We start from the raw sequence: 20,218 nt of genomic DNA on the forward strand, positions 1-20,218 counted from the left end.
AGCCTTTCTTGATTTTTATGGGGGCAGATAGGAATCACTTTCTTAATAGTAGTTTCTGCACTGGAAGGAAATCAGGCCCTATGCCTCTGCATACCCGCAAAGCTATACTTCACCCCAAAACAAGTACACAGAGATGGGGAAGAGGAGACAGAATGACACAAATTGTGGCAAGACAGATATTTGGGAAACCTGGCCAACGTATTTTTTCTTGTTGAACTCTAGATTCTAAGGGTCGAACTCAGCTGATCTGAAGCATCGCCGCAGGATACCTTTCCCATCTCAGCCAACCCAAGTTACTGCAGCTCAGATTCTCTGTACTAGAATATTCACAGTGTCCATATTTATTCACAGCAAATATACAGCTGTAGTGTAAAATAATTCACAAGTTAGCCACAGACAATTCATAGCTAATAGAAGATAATATAGCAATCAACTAAATTAATTTTTTATAAAACTCTTTTCTCTATTCGACCCCAAGAGAAATTTAATACCCTTGTGCTAGCTGCATGCACTGCTTTTATGCCAGTGAATAGGCAGGTTATTGTATGCCACAGTAAAAATTAATTTGAAGCGTTTTGCTTTAGTGACCTACTGATTTAATCAAGATATGTTGTGTTTGCTTCTTTTCCTCTGTAACAGATGTATTTAGCTTATGTCAGAGAACGAAGTCCCATACAAATGGATAGGGACGTAATTTTTTTGTATTGGATGTTTTCATATGTAGAACTTAAAATTAACTTTAAGAATTTTTAAATTATTTATATATATAGGCACATAGACACACATACGTATATACATATAATTGTTGTAAAAGTCCTCTAACATATTTACAGAAAAAATGTTGCTATTTGAGCAAGTGGGAGAAAGGGAAAGGGAAACTCGATGATCATCACTTTACTGTCTGTGAAGTTCATGATCTCAAAATTTTATCTGTGGGCCAGAAGAGGCCAGAACTGGCAACTCAAATGCTTAGAGAAAAGTCAAAAGTACGAGAATACAGAAGGGTAGTACCAGTTCTCCTCCTGTGCCTAGGGAGTGGTTTGGTATATATTGTCTTTATAGGTATACATGTGAAGGCATACTACACATACTCATACACATATATATACACACATGTACATCTGCTGATTCCCAGAGTCCATCCCCTAGGCTCATGTTCCAGCTCATCATCAGATACAGCTGAGCTGGAATGAGGGCTCTTACTGTCGTAGGGAAGGAATAAAATGGGACCCAGGCAAGGCTGTGCCTCTCCCTCCTACTCAGTGTGTCAGATCAGAGACACATGGAGAGCCCCTGTCCCACCTGCCCCTGCAGATACCAGAGGAGACGCGGTTCCTCCCTGCTTCCTGGCCTCTGGTCATCAGAGACAAAGCTGCAGAGAAGCACCAGCCACTGGCATCAGCCAGCTACACTCAGCTACTGAAGCAACCAAAGCCAAAACCTCTGACACGCAGAGAGCTTCCAGTGATTTGAACCCAATGTGTGTGCTAATCCCATTTTTTCTAGCCCTTTCTTCCTTCCATCCTTCCCTTCCACCTTCATTTTTTTACCTCACTTTCACTCTGTATTTACACTGTGTAGCACTCTTCTGTTCTTTCCCTCCCTCCAGAACTTTCCTCTCCATCATTTTTCTTTCCATATTGCTTATCCCCTCCTAACTGACTCTACTCCCTTAAAAAAATAATATCATGGAACTGTCACACTGTTTCTCCACCTGGGGTCTGTCTTGTCCATTTTATTTGTGAGCTTTTAATGGAAGAGGCTATGTGAAAACCCTTGACTGGATAGTGACCACCATAATAGGTCCTCCTTTTTGGTTGGCCTTACACAATACCTTGTTAAACATGAGTCATGATAATCAGATCCTACAACAGCATTATTTGTCTAAAATAATGCTTCTCCTCTGCTCTGCTGTTTCCCTACCACAGCCACTTCACACATTTACACAACTGCTTCCTTTATATATCAGTGCTCTGTAATCAGCATATGGTTCATGTTACAGGTTTCTCAGGTTTCAAAGTGAAATAAAATGAGCTTTCTTCCATTTTGAGAATACCCGTCTTTTTAAGAAGTCCAAACAAAGACCCACATTATTAGTAAGTTCGCAAGCAGCTGCCAGAAGACAGAAAATTTAGAATGGAAACATGAGTGAAATAACAAATACTGTTTGTTGTTTGCTCTTGGTGTGACAGCGAGGGCAAATATTTAGAAATTAAAATGATTAATTTATTTGTAGTTTTAATAAAGCAGACATGGTTTTGTAATATTTGCCAATGTTGCTACTCCAGAGCACAACTATGGGTCGAATTCTTCTGTGGTGTAACTGTTGGCATCTTAGGGTTCCTCCAGGGGTGAGTGTGGTGCAATGCTATTAGCATCAGTTAGTGAGCAGCCTTTCATTTGTTTTCATGCAAAGCCTGAACAATTTACAATTAAGAAAGAGCAAATTACAAAGGCTCAAGCTTCTAGATCAAATCTGTCCTTAATTTTTGGGTTGGAAGTCTTATCCAAAGACTCATAAACATCAGTATTTTAGGTTCTTCTTACTTCTCTGTTATCGTTACAGCTATGCAGTACTACCACTTATGTCAGTATATATAAAACATTTAAATGCATGCTGGAATATATACCTGAACCTTCTGGTTCAACTTCAGACCTTAAAGGAGAAACCCCTAAGGGAGCAGAGGCTCTGCTCCAGCAAAGCACTTAAGCTTCTGCTTGATTTTATGTAAACAGATTGCTCCAGCTTTAGAAGAAGTGAGGTTCAAAGACTGTGAATTAGAGGAGCTAACTAAGGAGAATCAGTTGTTATCCTGTACTACTGACCTGATGAATTCCAAGGTTAGAGCAAAGAAGAATCGAAACCATTGTTTCCGTAGTCTCAGATTAGTCATAAACATGCATTTTGCTTGTGTTTAAATGCTTTGTCAGAGCGAGGAAGTAGTCTTCCCTCAAAACTTGTCTGTAAGCAATGTCTGTGCCTTTGGAACCAGACTCCTGACTATCCACAAAAGTGTGTCATAGTTGGTCATCATAGTAAACTGACTCAGTAATGGAAACAGGCTCCAGAGGATCACAGGTTTGACGGACTGGTTTGTTTATTTCTTTTTCCATGAATACGTTAATAACATAACTGTTCTGGCCACAGAATTTATCCCGTTTGCCTTTGAAAATCGTGACCCTTGAGAATACCCATTTAAAAGAGGAAGCTGTTTTTTACCATCATGACCAACTCATTAGAAGTCAGCGCATTATATCTTTGTTAATGTTGAACAGTGTCTTATACCATAAAGGGCCCATTGAAATTAGTGGTTTAATTGCAAAGAAGGTTACTGATCAACAGTCTTCACTGTTGCTAAATATGTGACTTTACAAACAGTGCCATAAAAATTCTAAGTATTTCTAAAATGTCCCACGTCTTTGGTCTGTGCAATAGGAAGCATTGCACTGTAACTTTAAAATGCCAAAAATAATCAAGAAGACATGTTAGCCATCTCTTAAGAACATTTCGTTTCCAAGCCAATAAATTCAGCTGCTGAATTTTCGTCCTTTGTTTTAGGATGTGACAGTTCTGTTGCATAACTACAATTAAGGAATCTCAGAAGGCTCCGAAATGTTACAGTATTCTGTGGATGCAAATGCAGAGTCATTTTTCATTTAGTTTTATAGCAGGGAAGGGGCACTGGAATGGCAGCGTGTTGCCTTTTTTTAATGTCTAGTTTATGATTCATTCTAAAATATTCTTTCGTTTGGAATTAACTTCAGATATTCCTGTTCTGACAAGCAGAGTAAATATTTTAGCAAGGACTTTTTAGAGAGAAATTTTGACAGTAACATGCTTCTCCCTTAGTGTTACAAAGGAAATACTTGCTATCCAAACTCAGAGTCGGCATTTGAATGGAAATGGTTCCAAAAGAATACGTAGGATGTTACAAATGTAAAATGCATTTAATGAAAGAGTATACAGATGTCTTTCATGTTTTTTAAATAAAAATGTCTAATTTGAGACTTGAGAAAGTCAACAGCGATCTCTGAGCCATATGCTTGTTATTACAATAGTATGTTGTGTATAACTCTCATTCAGTGAGAAACAACACAGACCAAAAAGGAAAAGACATATAAAAACATGAAGTTAAAGGAGGAGAGACCATCTTACAAAGCATTTTTTATTCTGTTTTTGCCTTGATTAGAATATATCCCTTTCTTGCCTTTTGTTTGCTCACATAATTCCTGCTGATGTCTGTAGGGCTTGTTGAAGACATAGGGAAAGCAGAATAGAGGCCAAGCTGCGTGGGCTATAGTGAACCAAAACTGCAAAGAGATGCATACTTGACAGAGAGTTTAAAATAAAAATAAACCACAGTTTCTTTGCTTGGTTTCTGGAGCAGAAAGTCGCAAAACAAGCAGAAAACTTTTGGTTCTTGATGAAATGGTTAGTTTAGCTTCCTTACCTCAACTGCTCTGAGTGTTTCAGACTTTAACCTTCATTTCAATGACAAGAATTTAGACCCAATTCAACTTAGGTTTATGTCTGTGAAACCGGGGCCTTGGAAAATATTTCAGAAGTAGCTTTAGCCTTATGTTTGCATTTTGTTCTTTTGCAAATGTGGTGGAGGTAACCTTGATTTGCTAGTTAGTGGAGTCGTGCTTTATTGTGACAGAAAACTAAGAACAGTCCTTCAGTGAAAATAACAAAGACCTACCCCATGGTGATTGATGAGAACGTTGTACAAGTGAAATGAGCTGGAAAGTCATCATCTTGTCTTTTCCTTTGCCACAGGAAAAGCATAACAGACAGATTTCTTTTCTTCTGGTCCTGATAAGGAATCTAACGAAGCATAAGGAGAGGTTACACAGCATGGAAATGTGTTACACCCAGCTGCTCACTATCTTGCAAAGCTGCAGTAAATAATACAGTTGCTATTTAATAAAAAAAAGAAAACAGAAGTCCTTTGATAGTGAACCCTATCCTCTCTCATTTGCCCTTCTGAAGATACAGTTTGTTTCTACTTAATTAACTGTCATTTTGGAATAACATAGAGTTTGATATTGTATGGTATGATTTGTAATGTTTTTTTTGTTAATAGGGAAAACAAAAGACTTCTCTTTCTAGGGCCTGATTCAGCAAAACACAAACGTATGTGCTCCACATCTGGATTGTAGCTCCTTTTATTCTCATAGGTTTTCCATTAACGGTTACGGTGAAGATACACAAGAAGACATGTAGTTTTCTTTTCCAAATTGGCTTACATAGTCAATAGCATACTTTTTTGCTTTTCACAGGTTACCCTTTTGAGAAGCTATGATGCATTTGTCACAAGCTACATTTGTCATGTGCATCATTTGTGACGCTTTACTTTCAAAAGATATTTCTTCATGGAAGCAGTTTGTTCCATTGATTGGGTCTTTTTACAAGTTAACTTCTAGCATACCTTTGGCTTTTTATTAAAAATCTCTTAGAGTTTGTTTTGTTTAGCATTTGGGGAGGTGGGGGAAGGGAGAGAATATCATGCCTGTGAAACATTGAAGGCAATCTTCTGCCCTCCCAAGAAGACTACTGACTCTCATGTTGCACCTTTCCCCCCATCCCCAAGCCTCACCTTCACCCCCAAAGCAGAGCTGATTCTTGTCTCCTGTGCTAACATTAAGAAATAAGTAGGCTCATCGCTCATTGTGTCACTGCGAGTTGAAGATGCCTCCTTTTTTAAGAACCAGTGAAGTGTTCAAAAGAAAACAAGACGAGGTTTACACTAATTTACGCTAATGTAAATCAGTGTCATTTTGCTCAGAACTGGAGGGGCTGTGGCCCATGGCACTTTGGAGGGACTCGGCAGATGTGTGGGACCATATTGCACCACTGCAGCCACAGCAAACATCTCAGGCACATCACTACCTGTTACAGTTTGTTATATCTGAATTCCAGAGATGAGCTGCTGAGGCACGCTAATAGCTGGCATCTTCTGCTGATCTACCTTTCTTGGTAATCAATCACCTAGCCTGTGGGAGACAGCAACCCGAAGGATGGAGTAGGACCACAGGGCCCGAGAGTGAGTGTGATGGGAGAGGAAATGGCTGAGTGGGATGGGGTGCAGTGAAGGGGTGAAGAGAAGGGTCAGAACTGGGGATGGGGAACGAAAGGACAACAGGGCACATGAAAGGAGGAAAGAAAGAACTAAAGGAGAAGGCAGGAAATCAGAAAAGAAAGGAGAAAGTGATAGACCGTGTAAGTGGAATGGAATGGGCCGCCATTCCCCTAGTCTGGTGCTATCAGCAAACTTCTCATGCTTTCAGTGAAAACAAAAGACTTTGTGTACTTGTTTGATTCGTCTTGCAGAATCTCTTCTCTATGCCTTGTCTGTAGGATAAAGTGCTTGCCTGTTCCCCTTGTAAAACTGTTGGTTCAAGAGATATTGATTTTTTAATTCAATGAAATAGAATTGTGAATGAATTGCTACTGCAAATCTGTAGAACAACTCAATCTGCTGTGTGCTTCCAAGGAACAATTCTCCTTTTCCCTACTTTTGATTTAGGTGTACTAAGGCACCAGTAGGATCCTCATCCTGAAGACTATTTTGACAGTTCATACAATGCTAGAACAACATTGCAAAGCTATATGTACAATTCTTGGATTGGGGCTCCTGGTTCCAGTAGGTCACTGTCCCCTCTCATCTCTTCCTTGAAGCCCATTTCTACCCATAACTTATATCCAAGAAATCTTTCCTCTTATGTATATCCTTGGTTTTCTTGAAGGTTGTTATGCCTTTATAACTGAAAGCAAATCCTAGATCTTTGGAGTACTTAACAAACATTAACCAGTTAATCTTTGCAACACTCATGAAGTAGTTAACCATTACCCCTGAATTTATAATATGGAGCAAGAGAGGCAGCAAAGTTAAATGAACTCCTGTGACTAGAGCTCAGGTAGTAATTGACCCTAATATTGAGCCATTGTACAGCACTGACAAGCATCATGATACTTCTGCCATGCAAGTACATTACAAGCAAAAAAAATTATTGAAAAGTGGTTTTTAAAAAGCGCACAACCAAGCTTTGTCTATTATGTATTCCCTGAAGAGGTTAGGAAGGGATTGTCTTCTTACTTTCCTTTGTGTTCACATCTTTAACAAAAAGTATTAACTATTTATTAAAAGAATGTCTAACTAGAGAATAGATGTATTTTGATGTCTGGTGTCATGCTGACACTTTTGTCTCAGAGAAGGTTGGCGACATCTCTCTGAAGGTCCTGCTGGTTCCAGTGAGTGTGGGAGGGGGATGGAGATATTAAAAAGCAGTGGGACCAGCTCCGGTCTTTGAAAATTGATAGATAGAGTCCCAGTGACTTCACTGGGCTTTGGTTGTGTCTAATATGAGGCCATCTTCTTCCTCAGCATGTAAGTGCCATTCATGACCATGCTGAATTCCTAGACATTTTTATGATGGAAGCAAACAAAATTAATTAGGCTAGAAGTCCAAACTCTACAGTAACCCAAATTTCTAATTCACAAAAGTGACTCTGCTATCCTGCCAGCCTCTTTTACAGTGCCTTGAGCTCTTATGTATCTGTGTATGTCACAAAATATATTTCCTTATATATCAGGAATGGAGCAAGCCTGTGTTATAATAAGTTTAAACAAGTTTTCTATTAAAGAAAAGTTACTGGACTGAGTTTCTAACTTTGAAGGAGCCATGGGAATTAGGTGCCCAAGTCTTACTGATTTTAAATGACGTTTGGGTTTCTAATCTGTAGGATCCTATTGACTGCTTTTTTCTCACTTTTAAAAAAGCATAACTTATTTTCTTGTTGCCATGCAGGTGTTTCATAAAGAACCCATGCATTTTTAGTGGATACCGTTGAAAAAAACAACTGAGAGAGAAATTAAAGGAACGGTCTTCTTGAGCCTTTTGTGTCTAGCCAAGGATTTGACAGTTGTCAAAAAACTCTTGGCTGAAATCTTGAAAGCTGCCTTGGGTGTAGGAGATCTGGTCATCCAGATCCCCTGGGATACTTCTAAAGTCTCATCCTTTGTTGTTATGTGTCAGCGTATAAACAAATCTCAGCCTTCTTGATGGCACACTGCAGACAAATCCAATGAGAATTTCTGCAGAAATGTCAGTAATGTTGCCAAGGTGTTGATAGACCATTAGGAAGAGTAGTCTGTCATAAATCTCTATGTATTTACATAATTTGAATGCTCCTCTGGACCAGAATCCATGTGGTCTAAGCTGTTGGCACATGATTTTGAGCATGTGAAGATGTTAGTCTTTGTTCTGAGGTTAGCCCTTCTTGTGCTCAGGTGACAATGTAGGGCAGTCATCTTCCAGGGCCTTCCACATTATATCTAATGTTAGCTTAACTTAGCAGTCTCCAAAAGATAAATTTACAGATTTACTCTTCTAGGAGACTTTACCTCCTAAGTCCAAAGCTGTTCGTAAAGCATTTTTCTTGATGTATATGCACAGCATTGTTTCGGCTTTCTAAACACTGACCAGCTGGCTTGTTAGTGAATAGAGCTGTGGGCCCCTTGCCACGTTTCATGTGAGGTCTTGGCTGGGTGGCCAAGCAGGCAGCCTGCAGCCAGTGTCAAAGCAATTCAGGAGGTATTGGCACAGCAGTGTCCCCATTAATTTCTGCTTGTCACATGTTGTCATGCAAGTTACACCAGAGAGGAAATGACCGTTAAAAAAAAAAAAGTATGCTTGTGGCACTTGGTCCCCTCCAGATGCTATCCCGGAGGTTAAACAAGTGGATACAATTAGCTGCTATCCACAGATAGCTGCAGGGAAGGAGGAGCCGAGATCTGGGCCCCACAGCAACGTGTCTTTCCTGTTAGCGAGGAGTGTCGGCTGTCAACATATGCCATATTTTTAACCCTTCATGGAGCCTGAGTAAATTAAAAAGAGCTATTATGACCAACAGTGTCACGAAGGTGCTGGAAAATAGCTGAGCAGCGTTCTCCTCTGGGGAAGGGGTTTGTTTGTTGGTACCGTTCCTTGTAAGGACCGGTGTGAGCAGCGCTGGAGGAGAATCGGCTCATCAGTTGTTGATAATTTACTATAGTTTGTAGATTCTGTCAGGGAGGGAGACTGATTTCCTGTGAAATCCTCTCAGAAGCATGCTGAAGTAGTTAAAGGGAGTTGCATCCAGCTTTGTGGATTTTCTGGGTGGACTAATTTCTCTGATTACATCAGGAGAGCTTCTACAAGGATTGCAACAGGTGATGATATGCTTAGAATGTCCCAAAGTACAGCTTGGGAATGCAGAAGCAAAGTCTATGAAGAGTAAATGGCAGTGATGTCACACGATGAGAGAAGGAAATACATACTATTGGAAGCAATCAAAAAAACCTTTTTTAAAAACTGAAAGTACTAAGCTCTACTGAGAAGTGATAGAGATAGGGGAGTATACATAGTGCTGCAGAATAGATTGACTTAGTCAAGCGGAAGTCTGGGTTTTACCCCAGAAGGAACAGGCTCATAGCATCATTTGAAGGAAGGATGACTTGCCTTGTTGAGAAACATGACCATTAAAGAAGCTGGATTTATATGAAAAGTGTACTCCAGAATTCAGACTGAAGCTCTGCCCCAGCTATCCAGCTTGACTTGATGTGATGCTTAGATACCAAATTTTGACTGGTGTCAGTCCCCAGCCATGTGCCAGAAGGGGCTTCAGAGCCAATGCATACAAATTACAGATGCTATTTCAAGTCATTTGTATGGGGCTTACCACCTGGGTGAGCCAGTAAAGAGTTTGGGGGATTTCTTCGTTCATTTTAGTCCTCATCTCTTTTTCATATGGTATGAGGAAAAAAAAGAACAGAGTGGGTAACAACTGCCAAACCAGGATGCACTGTGAGAGACTACTGTCTCCAGTACAGTTTTACGAAAAGCTTGTAATGAAAGAAAGGAAGGTTCCCAGAAAGTATTTGGGGATGTACAAAACTGTGATGATATTATCCAGAGACATAGGAAAAAAATCTGTTTGTTTGCTTATCTAGGCTCAGATCCATAAATTCTGTTAAGAGCCGTGCCTGCTATTATTTTTTCTGCTGGGCACAAAGAGTGGAAAGGTTTGAGTGGTGAAAAAGATTGTTGATCACAAAGTTACAATTACCTGCTGTAAAAATTTGACAGCCAGGACAGGTCTGGGTAACAGTGCCACATTTGCCAATTTCTGACAAATTGTTAAAACAAAGTTCCCCTCCGTTCTCATTTAATTTGCATGTATTTTCTCTTAAAAATACCAGTAGCCAGATAGAAAATGTTGTGTGCTTCATTTGCATGGCTGGTAATTCCACTTTGATAGGAATTTTTGGTACACTGAATCACTGAAAATAAGTAAATAGGACAATAATTGTATAGGTTTCCTTTCAGTCACGCAAATTCTTCTCATCAAATATGAAAAATAGCAGCTGATAAAGTAAAACTTGAACGATCTAGATTGCAAACTGACTTGACAGGTGTTGAGCTATAAAATGAGAAATTGATGTGGAATGACTTATAGACACTTAAATTAATATTGATCTACCCAAAATGAAATGCATCCACATGTGTGCCTATACATGTGTATGTACGTATGTATCCCACAGATGTTAAGTACACATTCCATATACTGAATTTGGTCTTTGAGATGAGTATGAAAATCTGGCAATATTAAGATACTGGTAAAACAGACATGTACTAAGATTGAAACTTTAAAGACTTCTAAAATATTAATCCAGGTCCCTGTTTTAAGGAGAGCAGACAGAAGGTTACTCAGAACAGTTCCTTGAACACAGTCGGGTGCATCTATTTGTCTTAATCTAGTCTTAGTTATATCGCCTTTGCTGCTGGTGAGCACTGGTGTTGGGGGAGTGTTTGAAGCACTCCAAAATACACTTGGTCAGGATCTCCTGCGGCAGTACAAATTCAGTGGTTCCCTTCTGACTCAGAAGGGACAGTTGATGAGTTTAAGCAAAAGGACTAGAACATGTTAAACCTGCTGTGTTGGCCATTAATTGAATTCAGTCTACAAACAGGAGCGTGACAATAAAAGGAAAATAGTGCCTCAGTATATTGAAAGCTACTATATACATACATAAAATTCAATCATAAACTTATGGCAATGCAATAGCATTGTTAAGCCTCAAGCTTTTTCAGAGGCTACTATGGAGCTTTATAATTCAGTTAAAATTTTGCGTTTTTCCTGAATCTTGTGCACAGTTGCGATACTTTTGCTTCTGACTGACATATAATGTTCATGATATACAGGCAGGTCCATGCATAACAGCAACATTTGCAAGTTTTACTAGATTGACTGTTAACTGATTGACTGATTATTGTATTCCATGGCAATTTATTTAGGACTTTATAATCTTGATTAGCTTACTACTTCTAATAGCAACCAAAATAGTCTTCAAAACAGTGCTTTAGAGACTCCAGTCCTGCAGATATTGTATCTTTTAAATTGTTATACAAACAGTTCTAGCCATTAAAAAAAAAAAAAAACCCAAACAAACAAAAAAGAGAAGAAAAACCAAAACCAACCCAACTATATTCATTTCAGTGTTTATACTTTTGCAGTGGACTAGTATGGATAACATCACCATCAATGGGATTATTCAAAACACTAAAATGCATGTATACATACACGCATACTTTTGTGAGTGTCTGTAGGGTTCTTCATCCTAACAAACGACTGGATAGTCCATAATCACTTGTCTGAGCTGTGCTTTCTTTCTTATAAAAGTAGTTTAAAATAGATTAGAAATTGTTTATCAGAATATATTTTACAATATCCGGTAATCTTCTCTGAGTGTATTAAAGTATCTTTGATATTATTAAAATAATTTTACAATTCAAAAATAATTATGCAAATATTTTACTTCATATTTTAAAATATATATAACTGTTAGTTAGTTTTCAACAAATTGTTTAACTTTAGGGTAGCAACATACAAAACATCAACAATTATTAGACAAATTTCTTGCATGAACTTGGCAGATATTAGTTCCCTTCTGCTAATAATACACTAAATTAATTTGCTGTATTTTTCTCTCTGCACAGCATTTTATTCCATGAACAGGAAATGAACATTTTGTCTTGTACAGTAAGGTTGATTAATACGACTAAGTGAATGGGTCATTTGGATTTATTGTTCTCTTATCAAAACAGTGAACATATTTAAATTGAACATTCAGTGAAGTTCACATTTTGGTACTCTTTAGTTAGATGACAGGAGTATCGTGGTAGTCTTCTCTTCTGGGGGTTGACCCTTACCTTCTGAATACTTTCATGGAAAGCAATAGGACTACTCTGAGATAAACTGTTACTCAATATAAGGAAAAGTAAGAGCTCTGTATCCTGGGTGTATATGGGGTTGGATCGTGGATGACGCCTGAGATGCTGTAGGGTGTCTAGGTGAAAGCAAAGAGCACAGCCTCCTCCTCCCCTTTCTGAATGCCATGCAGGAAGACTGATAAGAGCTTTCTCCTGAGAGAAGAAGGAAAAGGGCGCAAGGGCAGGGATCTCTCTGCCTCTTACTGTGTCCCAGCTGCTGCACCCAGACGGCTGCATGGAGAAGAGCGTGCTGCAGCTCCACAGGCTGTGGCAAATTGCTTCTCTGCCCCCACCATCACAGTCATGGCATTTTAGATAGGCAGGTGTGATGGGTTCCCAGCCCAGTGTGAGGACAAGATTTAAAAAAGAAAATCACTGCATTTAACAAGGAGTCACTACGTTATTACTAATGCCTTTGGGATTCAGTGTAACAACATTAATCATGTCTTTTGCTATTCATGTATCTGTACTGTGTAATTCCTCAGGAATGCCATTGTTTTTTTGGCATTAATGTTGACTATTTGTTACAAAGTATAACCACAGAAGTGCTGTAATTATTCTGCTTCAAAAATAGGCCCCAGAAAATGTGAAAACTCTTTAAACTTTCATTCCAGCATGTTTAAAAAACACCCTTTAAAATGAAAGTAATTTGATGGTTGGGTATTCTGAATAATCCTGTAGGACACAAAGGAAGCCTCATCCTTCTCCTCTTCTGCTCAGAGAAGGTCGTGCTGTTCAGTGAGAGGCAGTGAGCCTTTTCATCAAACTAGCTTGACTGATTCATTACACATAGCTGTCTAAAACTTGTCCCCTTTGTTTACACTTGCAGTTGTCTCTTACGCAAACACTCCTACAGGAAACGTTCAGGACGAGTATCCCAACACCTGCCATCCAAATTAGGGACGTTCCATTCCACTCAGCAAAAAGAGAAAAATGAGTTACAAGTAGAGAGAAACTCTGTGTGAAGGATGCAGGTTGTTGTGCAGGTGCACGAGATACTCCACGGAGGAACAGGAGAAATGTTAGGAGATTCCAAAGAATTGTTGTGTTTTACTAAATGTTAGCACAGAAATTGAGCAGGAAGAGGAAAATAGGCAGGTAAAAAAAAAAAACAAAAACATAAAAAGCCTGTGTGTTAGTACAAATTTAGGATCTGTTGTAGTTGACAAGGATCTTTACTGTGTTGCTTTTATTTGGTGATATGACCAAGTATATTTGTGGGCTTCCACAGACTTGCTTTCTCTGGTATTAGGAACTCCTGTCACCATGACCAAGGGCAATCTGGTTAAAGGTTTTTCTTTCTTCACATACTAGTCAACGAAGGAAAAACGTGACCTTCACAACATGAGCAGCCATTCATATGTGTATGTTACCTCTGGGTGTATGTGTTCTCTGAAGACTTATTACTCTTGGTGTTTTCCTTCAGGTTGCATCGTGCTATGTCCCCCTTTAGAAAGATGAGATCTAGCGTCTATACCTTTACCATGGTAGTGAGTTAGCCTAGCCCAACAGCCAAACTCCCACCCAGCTGCTCACTAACTTTCCCCGCCTCAGCAGGATGGCTACAGAAAATGAAGAACAAGGAACAAGAAAGCTCATGGGCTGAGATAAGACAAGGAGATTGCTTGCCCATTACCGCTATGGGCAAAATAAACTCACATTGGGGAGAATGAACTTAGCTTAATGCCAATTCAGACAGATATTTAATTGCTAATTCGGGTAGTGGGGAAAAAAAAGCAAACATTCGAAGAACACCTTCCCCTGCCTTTTTCCAGGCTCCACATCGCTCCTGACTCTCCCCACCCTGAGCAGCACAGGGGCATGGGGTATGAGGGGTTGTGGTTAGTCCACAGCAGCTCCTCTCTGCCGCTCCTTCTTTCTTACACTTTCTGCCTGCTCCAGCATAGGTTCTCTCCACAGGCTGCAGTTCCCTCAGGAATATCCACCTGCTCCAGTGCAGGTCCTCCACAGCTGCAGTGTGGATATCTGCTCCACCATGGAGTGCCTCCTCTTTCTTCTCTTCCTCCTCCTTCTCTTCCTCTCACCTTGGTGTTCCCTGTGCTGTTTCTCCCTCCTTTTGTTCCCTCCTTCTCTTTCCCTCCAGCCTTTTCTGCCCTTTCTTAAATATGTTTTCATGGAGGCACCACCATCTTGGCTGACGGGCCCAGCTGTGCCCTGTGGTGGGTCCATTGGAGCCAGCTGGACCTGGATGGACCTGTCTGGAACTGACTGTGTCTGGCACAGGGCAGCCCCTGGTCTCCCCTGACAGAGGCCCCTGCAGCCCCGGCCAACAGCACATGGGCACCAACACCCAAAACAACTCCCTACTTTCTGTTTTCTTTGAGTAGATGATACTTGAATTATTTGGTTGACAGCCATGCCATTCTCTTTTGGATTGGGCAGGCAGAGTGCTCCAGAGAATCTGGATGGTCTTAAACAAGAAATAAGTTACTGCAGGCAACTGACAGATATTTTAGCTGGAAGTCAAGACAGTGGGTGGCTCTTAAAGGATCAGAGTGGTATTTTGAAAACCAATGGCTTGGAAGGGATTTATGGATCAGGAGCCGGAGAAGGGTTAAGAGGGGTCAGCAAAGCATAGAATCGAGAGGGAATAGGACAAGGAGGAGATAAAAGTCTGTAGGAAATCAAGGCTTTCTGCTCCTGCTGCCCCTGAGTCAGGAAATGTGAGCCGTGAAGCCCGCCCACCTTTGGCAGAGGCAGCAACAGCAGCTGCTCAGCCTAGCCTAAGCCTATCCCCATCCTCGCTGATGCCAGAGGCAGAATATGTAGGACATATTTCTGTGTATTACTGAGACTCATGACATAATATGGTATTGCTTGAAAAGTTCATTGTAATTTGGTCCTGATGTTCAGTACTGGTAAATTCAGTAAATATCAGACTGAGCAATGCCATCACCGATACCATATATGGTGGAACATGCAAAAGATGCAGCATTTCCATAACAAATTTTGCTCCTAACTGTTTCCATTATGAGGCTTCTACAAAATTAAAGCTACATATTTGCCTCTAAGGAAAGTGTATTTGTTCGTTGCATCCCAAAATAGTTCAGTTTTCAACTGAGTTACGGATAAATATTTTAGATTTGTGCATAAACCGCATTGCAAATGTAGCCTGAAAAGGGAAAACATTGTAAAGCCGTGATTATCTGAAAGTAATCACCGTGGAATAATGTATGTCTCTTCAACTCAGGCAACAACCATCATAGGTTTTGTGGTATTAGAAGCATGGCAGAAATCTCTAATCTGAAGCAACAAGCGCTAATCTGTGTCTATGTTTGTAAACATACAATATCCAAAGAACATCTAATATATGTCAGTAGAGGTTTGATCATGACTCATTAGAGCTTGCTCCTTAAATGTGCTAAGGCATGAATCTTGTTGTTTGTTGAATAGAATTGATCATTTTTCAATTAATTTTTGAAATATGATTTTCACTGTAATTCCAAAGTATGGTATGCCTAGCTACCACAGAAAGTTTCTCAGGGGAAAGCAGACATGGAACAAACTAATCCTTGAGGCACATGAAGACTGTCTTGCAGTTATTTCTAGATCTTGGTAACTGCAATAATATTGGGTAATCATCACTAATAAAAATGGATGCATTTCTGTCAGATGAGTGGAATTATCCTGATTTAATTAGCTAGTGATCTGGCTTATGCATGCTTATGGCCCTTATCCAGTTTGCTAGCAAAGGTTAGTATCTTCTGATATTAGTTACGATATCAAAGAAAACACACAGCCCAGACTGACTGATGTTTCTTGCAAGTGGCTGACTAAGAGTATGAAGTCATTTTCTAAATGTGAGGCGTAATGGTTTTTGACTAGGCTTATGTACAGCACAAAATTAATCATTCATTATGGATAAAAAAGTAATTTAAAAGCTGTCTCTTTTGTTTGCTTTGATATTGAAAATCTGTTTGTGCAAACAAATATCAAATGCTGAGCTGCACAATTTGGTATTCTGTATTTAAAGTGCATAATAATAAGCCTATGTCATGTGATTTTGGTTTCTGCTCTTTTTCTAACTGGCTGAGAATTTAAAAACACGACAATCATGCAGCACAAATAGCAAACGGTCTTTTTACATCAAAGTGCCCTTCTTTACACACATGAATCTTTGGGCTGTTCTTCCAAGATAATTTTGAACTGAAATCTCTTCATATGTGTAATAGTAAGTAATAAGGGATAGCAAAAGAGCATAATCAACAGTCCAAAATGAATGCTAGAGAATAGCCTATATGGACTAACTCAGAATTTCCTGGAAGAGGAAATATAGCCCTCTTTCCCCCAGTTTTCCTTCTTCCTTCTAATACCTTTTAAATTTACACTTCCCTGGTACACTTTTCTGCAGCACATCTCATTTTTTTGTGTGTGAAGAGAACTTCAGTAAATGATATTAATCTTTTGAGTCCCGTGGCAGGAGGGAAAGATATACCAGTTTCCATTTTCAAATATTTTCTTTTGTTACCTGTGCCTGAGAAGAAGACTCTGAATTTCAAAACTGAAGACATTGCTTGCAACTAGCAGGGCAGAATTGCATTTGCTGAGCTTGAGGAAGAAAGTCAAAACAAAACCAGTATCAGTTGTAGGAAAAAAATATTCTTGGTATGTTTGGTAACTGCAGGAATGAGTTTATATACTTGACAAATGAGTAGGATTTAGAAATGTCACCAAGAAGGGACTCACCAGGGTCTACTGACTAATCCTTAAGTTCTTTAAATTATTTTCTCATTTTATCTGATATTATGTCTACCTGGAATAAAAAAAATTAGGCCCAAATTCAGTGAAACCATTAAGGACATACTTAAGATAACCATGTGCTTAAATGTTCTTGGCGTGTTCTTTACACCTGCAAGACTGATCCAAAGACTGTTGGGATTTAAGTTATAATAGCACAGAGTGAGCAGATGAGACATGTATTAATTCTACTAATGACTGAAACTTGCAGAGCTGTTGTCCTAGCTCTTCCACATATTTCTGAACTGCAAAGGGAAATTATACAAATACAAGAGGATTCAATACACTTTGTGTATTTGTTTTAAAGGTGCAAACCCTATTATACTAGTTATCAAAATTATCAGATCTCAGTTTTTCCTGGGAAGCAAAGGGAATAAAAGGCATCAGCTAACAGGGAATGGGGTTCTCAGTTTACCATCATCCTTCAGAGGTGATAATAATTAAATGCTGTCACAGCATCCATAGTTCCGTGGTAATACCTCCATCATCAGGGTCTTCAAATAAAAACTGTTTACTTTATGAGCAGTCCACTGTTACTACTGTTTGGTAGACAGTAGGGAGTGGAACATCTCCCTTATGAGGAGAGGCTGAGGGAGCTGGGTCTCTTTAGCTTGCAGAAGAGGAGACTGAGGGGTGACCTCATCAATGTTTATAAATATGTAAAGGGCAAGTGTCATGAGGATGGAGCCAGGCTCTTCTCAGTGACATCCCTTGACAGGACAAGGGGCAATGGGTGCAAGCTGGAACACAGGAGGTTCCACTTAAATTTGAGGAAAAACTTCTTTACGGTGAGGGTGACTGAACACTGGAACAGGCTGCCCAGAGAGGTTGTGGAGTCTCCTTCTCTGGAGACATTCAAAACCCGCCTGGACGCGTTCCTGTGTGATATGGTCTAGGTAATCCTGCTCCGGCAGGGGGATTGGACTAGATGATCTTTCGAGGTCCCTTCCAATCCCTAACATTCTGTGATTCTGTGGTTCTGTGACAGAGTTATAGGCTGTATATAGAAATGGCCATGTTTTATCAGAGGTCAGATTAGAGCTTCCAGCCTTAATATCTATACATTTTGTAATACTTTCTGTAGAGATGATCAGGGAACATTACATGACAATAATAATTTTGTATTAAATTATATAGCTATGTATATAAAGTGTATCTTAAAAATGCATCCAGCTAAAGCAATATTGTCAAGTTGAATGTTTTAAGCTATATTTAAACCCGTTTTCAGTTATCATTCCTTTTAATAGTGTGACTCGAATATTTACTTGAAACATGTCCAAGTCCATAGAGAAGAACAAAAGCAACCAATTTATCCTTCTTCCCTTTTCTCATGTTTCATGCCATCCACCTCTCCAAGATCATTTTGGTTGCTAGTAACAGGACTGGCGGATGCCCTGCTGCATGGCTTATGGAAAGGGCATCTGTCACCAGCAAACACAGAGCTGGAGTTTCACGAACTCAAGTCAAGTGCATATAGAAAATAAGCTTTTTCTTTATCCCTTTTGTTTCTTACTTGTTGCAGCATCTTCTTGTAACTGCCTGTTTTGCAAATATAATTTTCAAGTTGACAGTATCCTTCTAATTTGGAATTCAGGGGATTTCTAGTATTTAGTTTTGAGTCTGTTGGTTCATTCCTTTCACGTTACTAAGATTAATGTGAAAACATGAGTACAGATGAAATAGTTTCTTCAGCTGTGGAAATGTCATAGAAGTTTGCATCACTGTAACAAAACAGAAGGCAAAATGAGAACTGTTACTTATGATTATTACACTGATTTAGTGCTAAACTTTGATCTAATGGTAGTTTCTGTCCTATTCAGTAAATTCTATACAACACGTTTTGCCGAGTACACTTTTTCCCTCTATGACATTACATGCTGGCGAATTTGTCATTTAAACAGCTTTTCTGATTGAAACAGATCCTTGTGCCTGTTGAACTGAATGGTAAAATTTCACTTCACTGGGGCAGGACAAAGCATAAACTTGTGAGATGAGAAGTGGTGTGTGGTTTAAAGTTAAGAGAAAAAAAGCTGCTGTGTATTTTTCTTACTCGGACAGCATTCTTTTGAAGTTGTCCTGGGATTTACAGACGTGCTTTTGCTATTCCTTTTAAGTATGTTGACCAGTCTTTATACTTCTATCAATCAACCTCAATAATCCAACTAGAAACAATACATTAACTTGATAAGGACACCTGCTCAAGTCAGCTGGTTCTAGCAACATCCTGTGCATTTTATATTAATAGTTGTTTTTATCTCCTGTGCACATATTTAAGTCAATATTTATTAAATTAATTTTGCAGATTATGACAGGGAGTTTACGTGTTTGCCACCGTGCCTTGATAATTGCATATTGATTTCTTCTTTATATTTAGGATATGATGCTTCAGCTGTTTCGGGGACTGGATTTTCTGCATTCACATCGTGTGGTGCATCGGGACCTGAAACCCCAAAATATCCTTGTAACCAGCAGCGGGCAGATAAAGTTAGCTGACTTTGGCCTTGCACGAATCTACAGTTTTCAGATGGCTCTTACCTCAGTGGTAAGTTTCTGGAAGCTTTATTTTTCTTTTAATGTAGCAGTGCGCTTTACTGTCTCTGTTCCTGGCTTTTTATCCCATATTATAACGCTGCTTCTAAAACCATCTCTGCAATTGAAGTTACTTGTATCTCCAAAACAATTGTTTTCCAGACAGAATTGAAGTTGTTGTGGTTACTTTGTACAAGTAATCAATTACTGATTACTGGTTCCTAATTAAATCATGACTGATTACTGAAGGATAGGTATGTGCTAGGTTTCTGGAACTCTGTCAGTCTAGCTTCTGTTGTGATACTGACTTCTTTTGCACATTAAGCCAGACAAGTAGGGTGAAAGTTTGAGAGGTACATGTTTTAAGATAAAACTCTTCCTAATCCCCAGGTATCTTGCCTGAAAAAATACACAGATACTTGTGAAAATGCCACACTGTTATCCCTCTGATTTTCCATCTCTGTGAATATGGGTTTGATGCTTGCTCCCATATGTTACTGAATGATTCCAAACAGGGCTGTGCTGGAGGCAGCTCAAGTGGACCTGGCAGCCAAAATCACAGCTCTTTACCAAGCCAGCTGTTAAAGAGCACCTCCAGTATCTCTAGGCCCCCTGC

The 20,218-nt window shown here is 39.4% G+C and overlaps 1 protein-coding gene across 3 annotated transcripts in view; it reads left to right on the forward strand.

The window, feature by feature from the left end:
- Nucleotides 1-20,218, forward strand: part of CDK6 (cyclin dependent kinase 6) — a 143,957-nt gene that overhangs the window by 36,040 nt on the left and 87,699 nt on the right. For all 3 annotated transcript variants that reach the window (XM_068404465.1, XM_068404466.1, XM_068404468.1), the window contains exon 4: nucleotides 19,448-19,615. In XM_068404465.1, coding sequence (XP_068260566.1) covers nucleotides 19,448-19,615 — 168 coding nt within the window. The remainder of the gene's footprint in view (nucleotides 1-19,447; nucleotides 19,616-20,218) is intronic.

This window comes from Nyctibius grandis, chromosome 7 (assembly GCF_013368605.1).
Source record: "Nyctibius grandis isolate bNycGra1 chromosome 7, bNycGra1.pri, whole genome shotgun sequence".
NCBI lineage: Eukaryota > Metazoa > Chordata > Aves > Nyctibiiformes > Nyctibiidae > Nyctibius > Nyctibius grandis.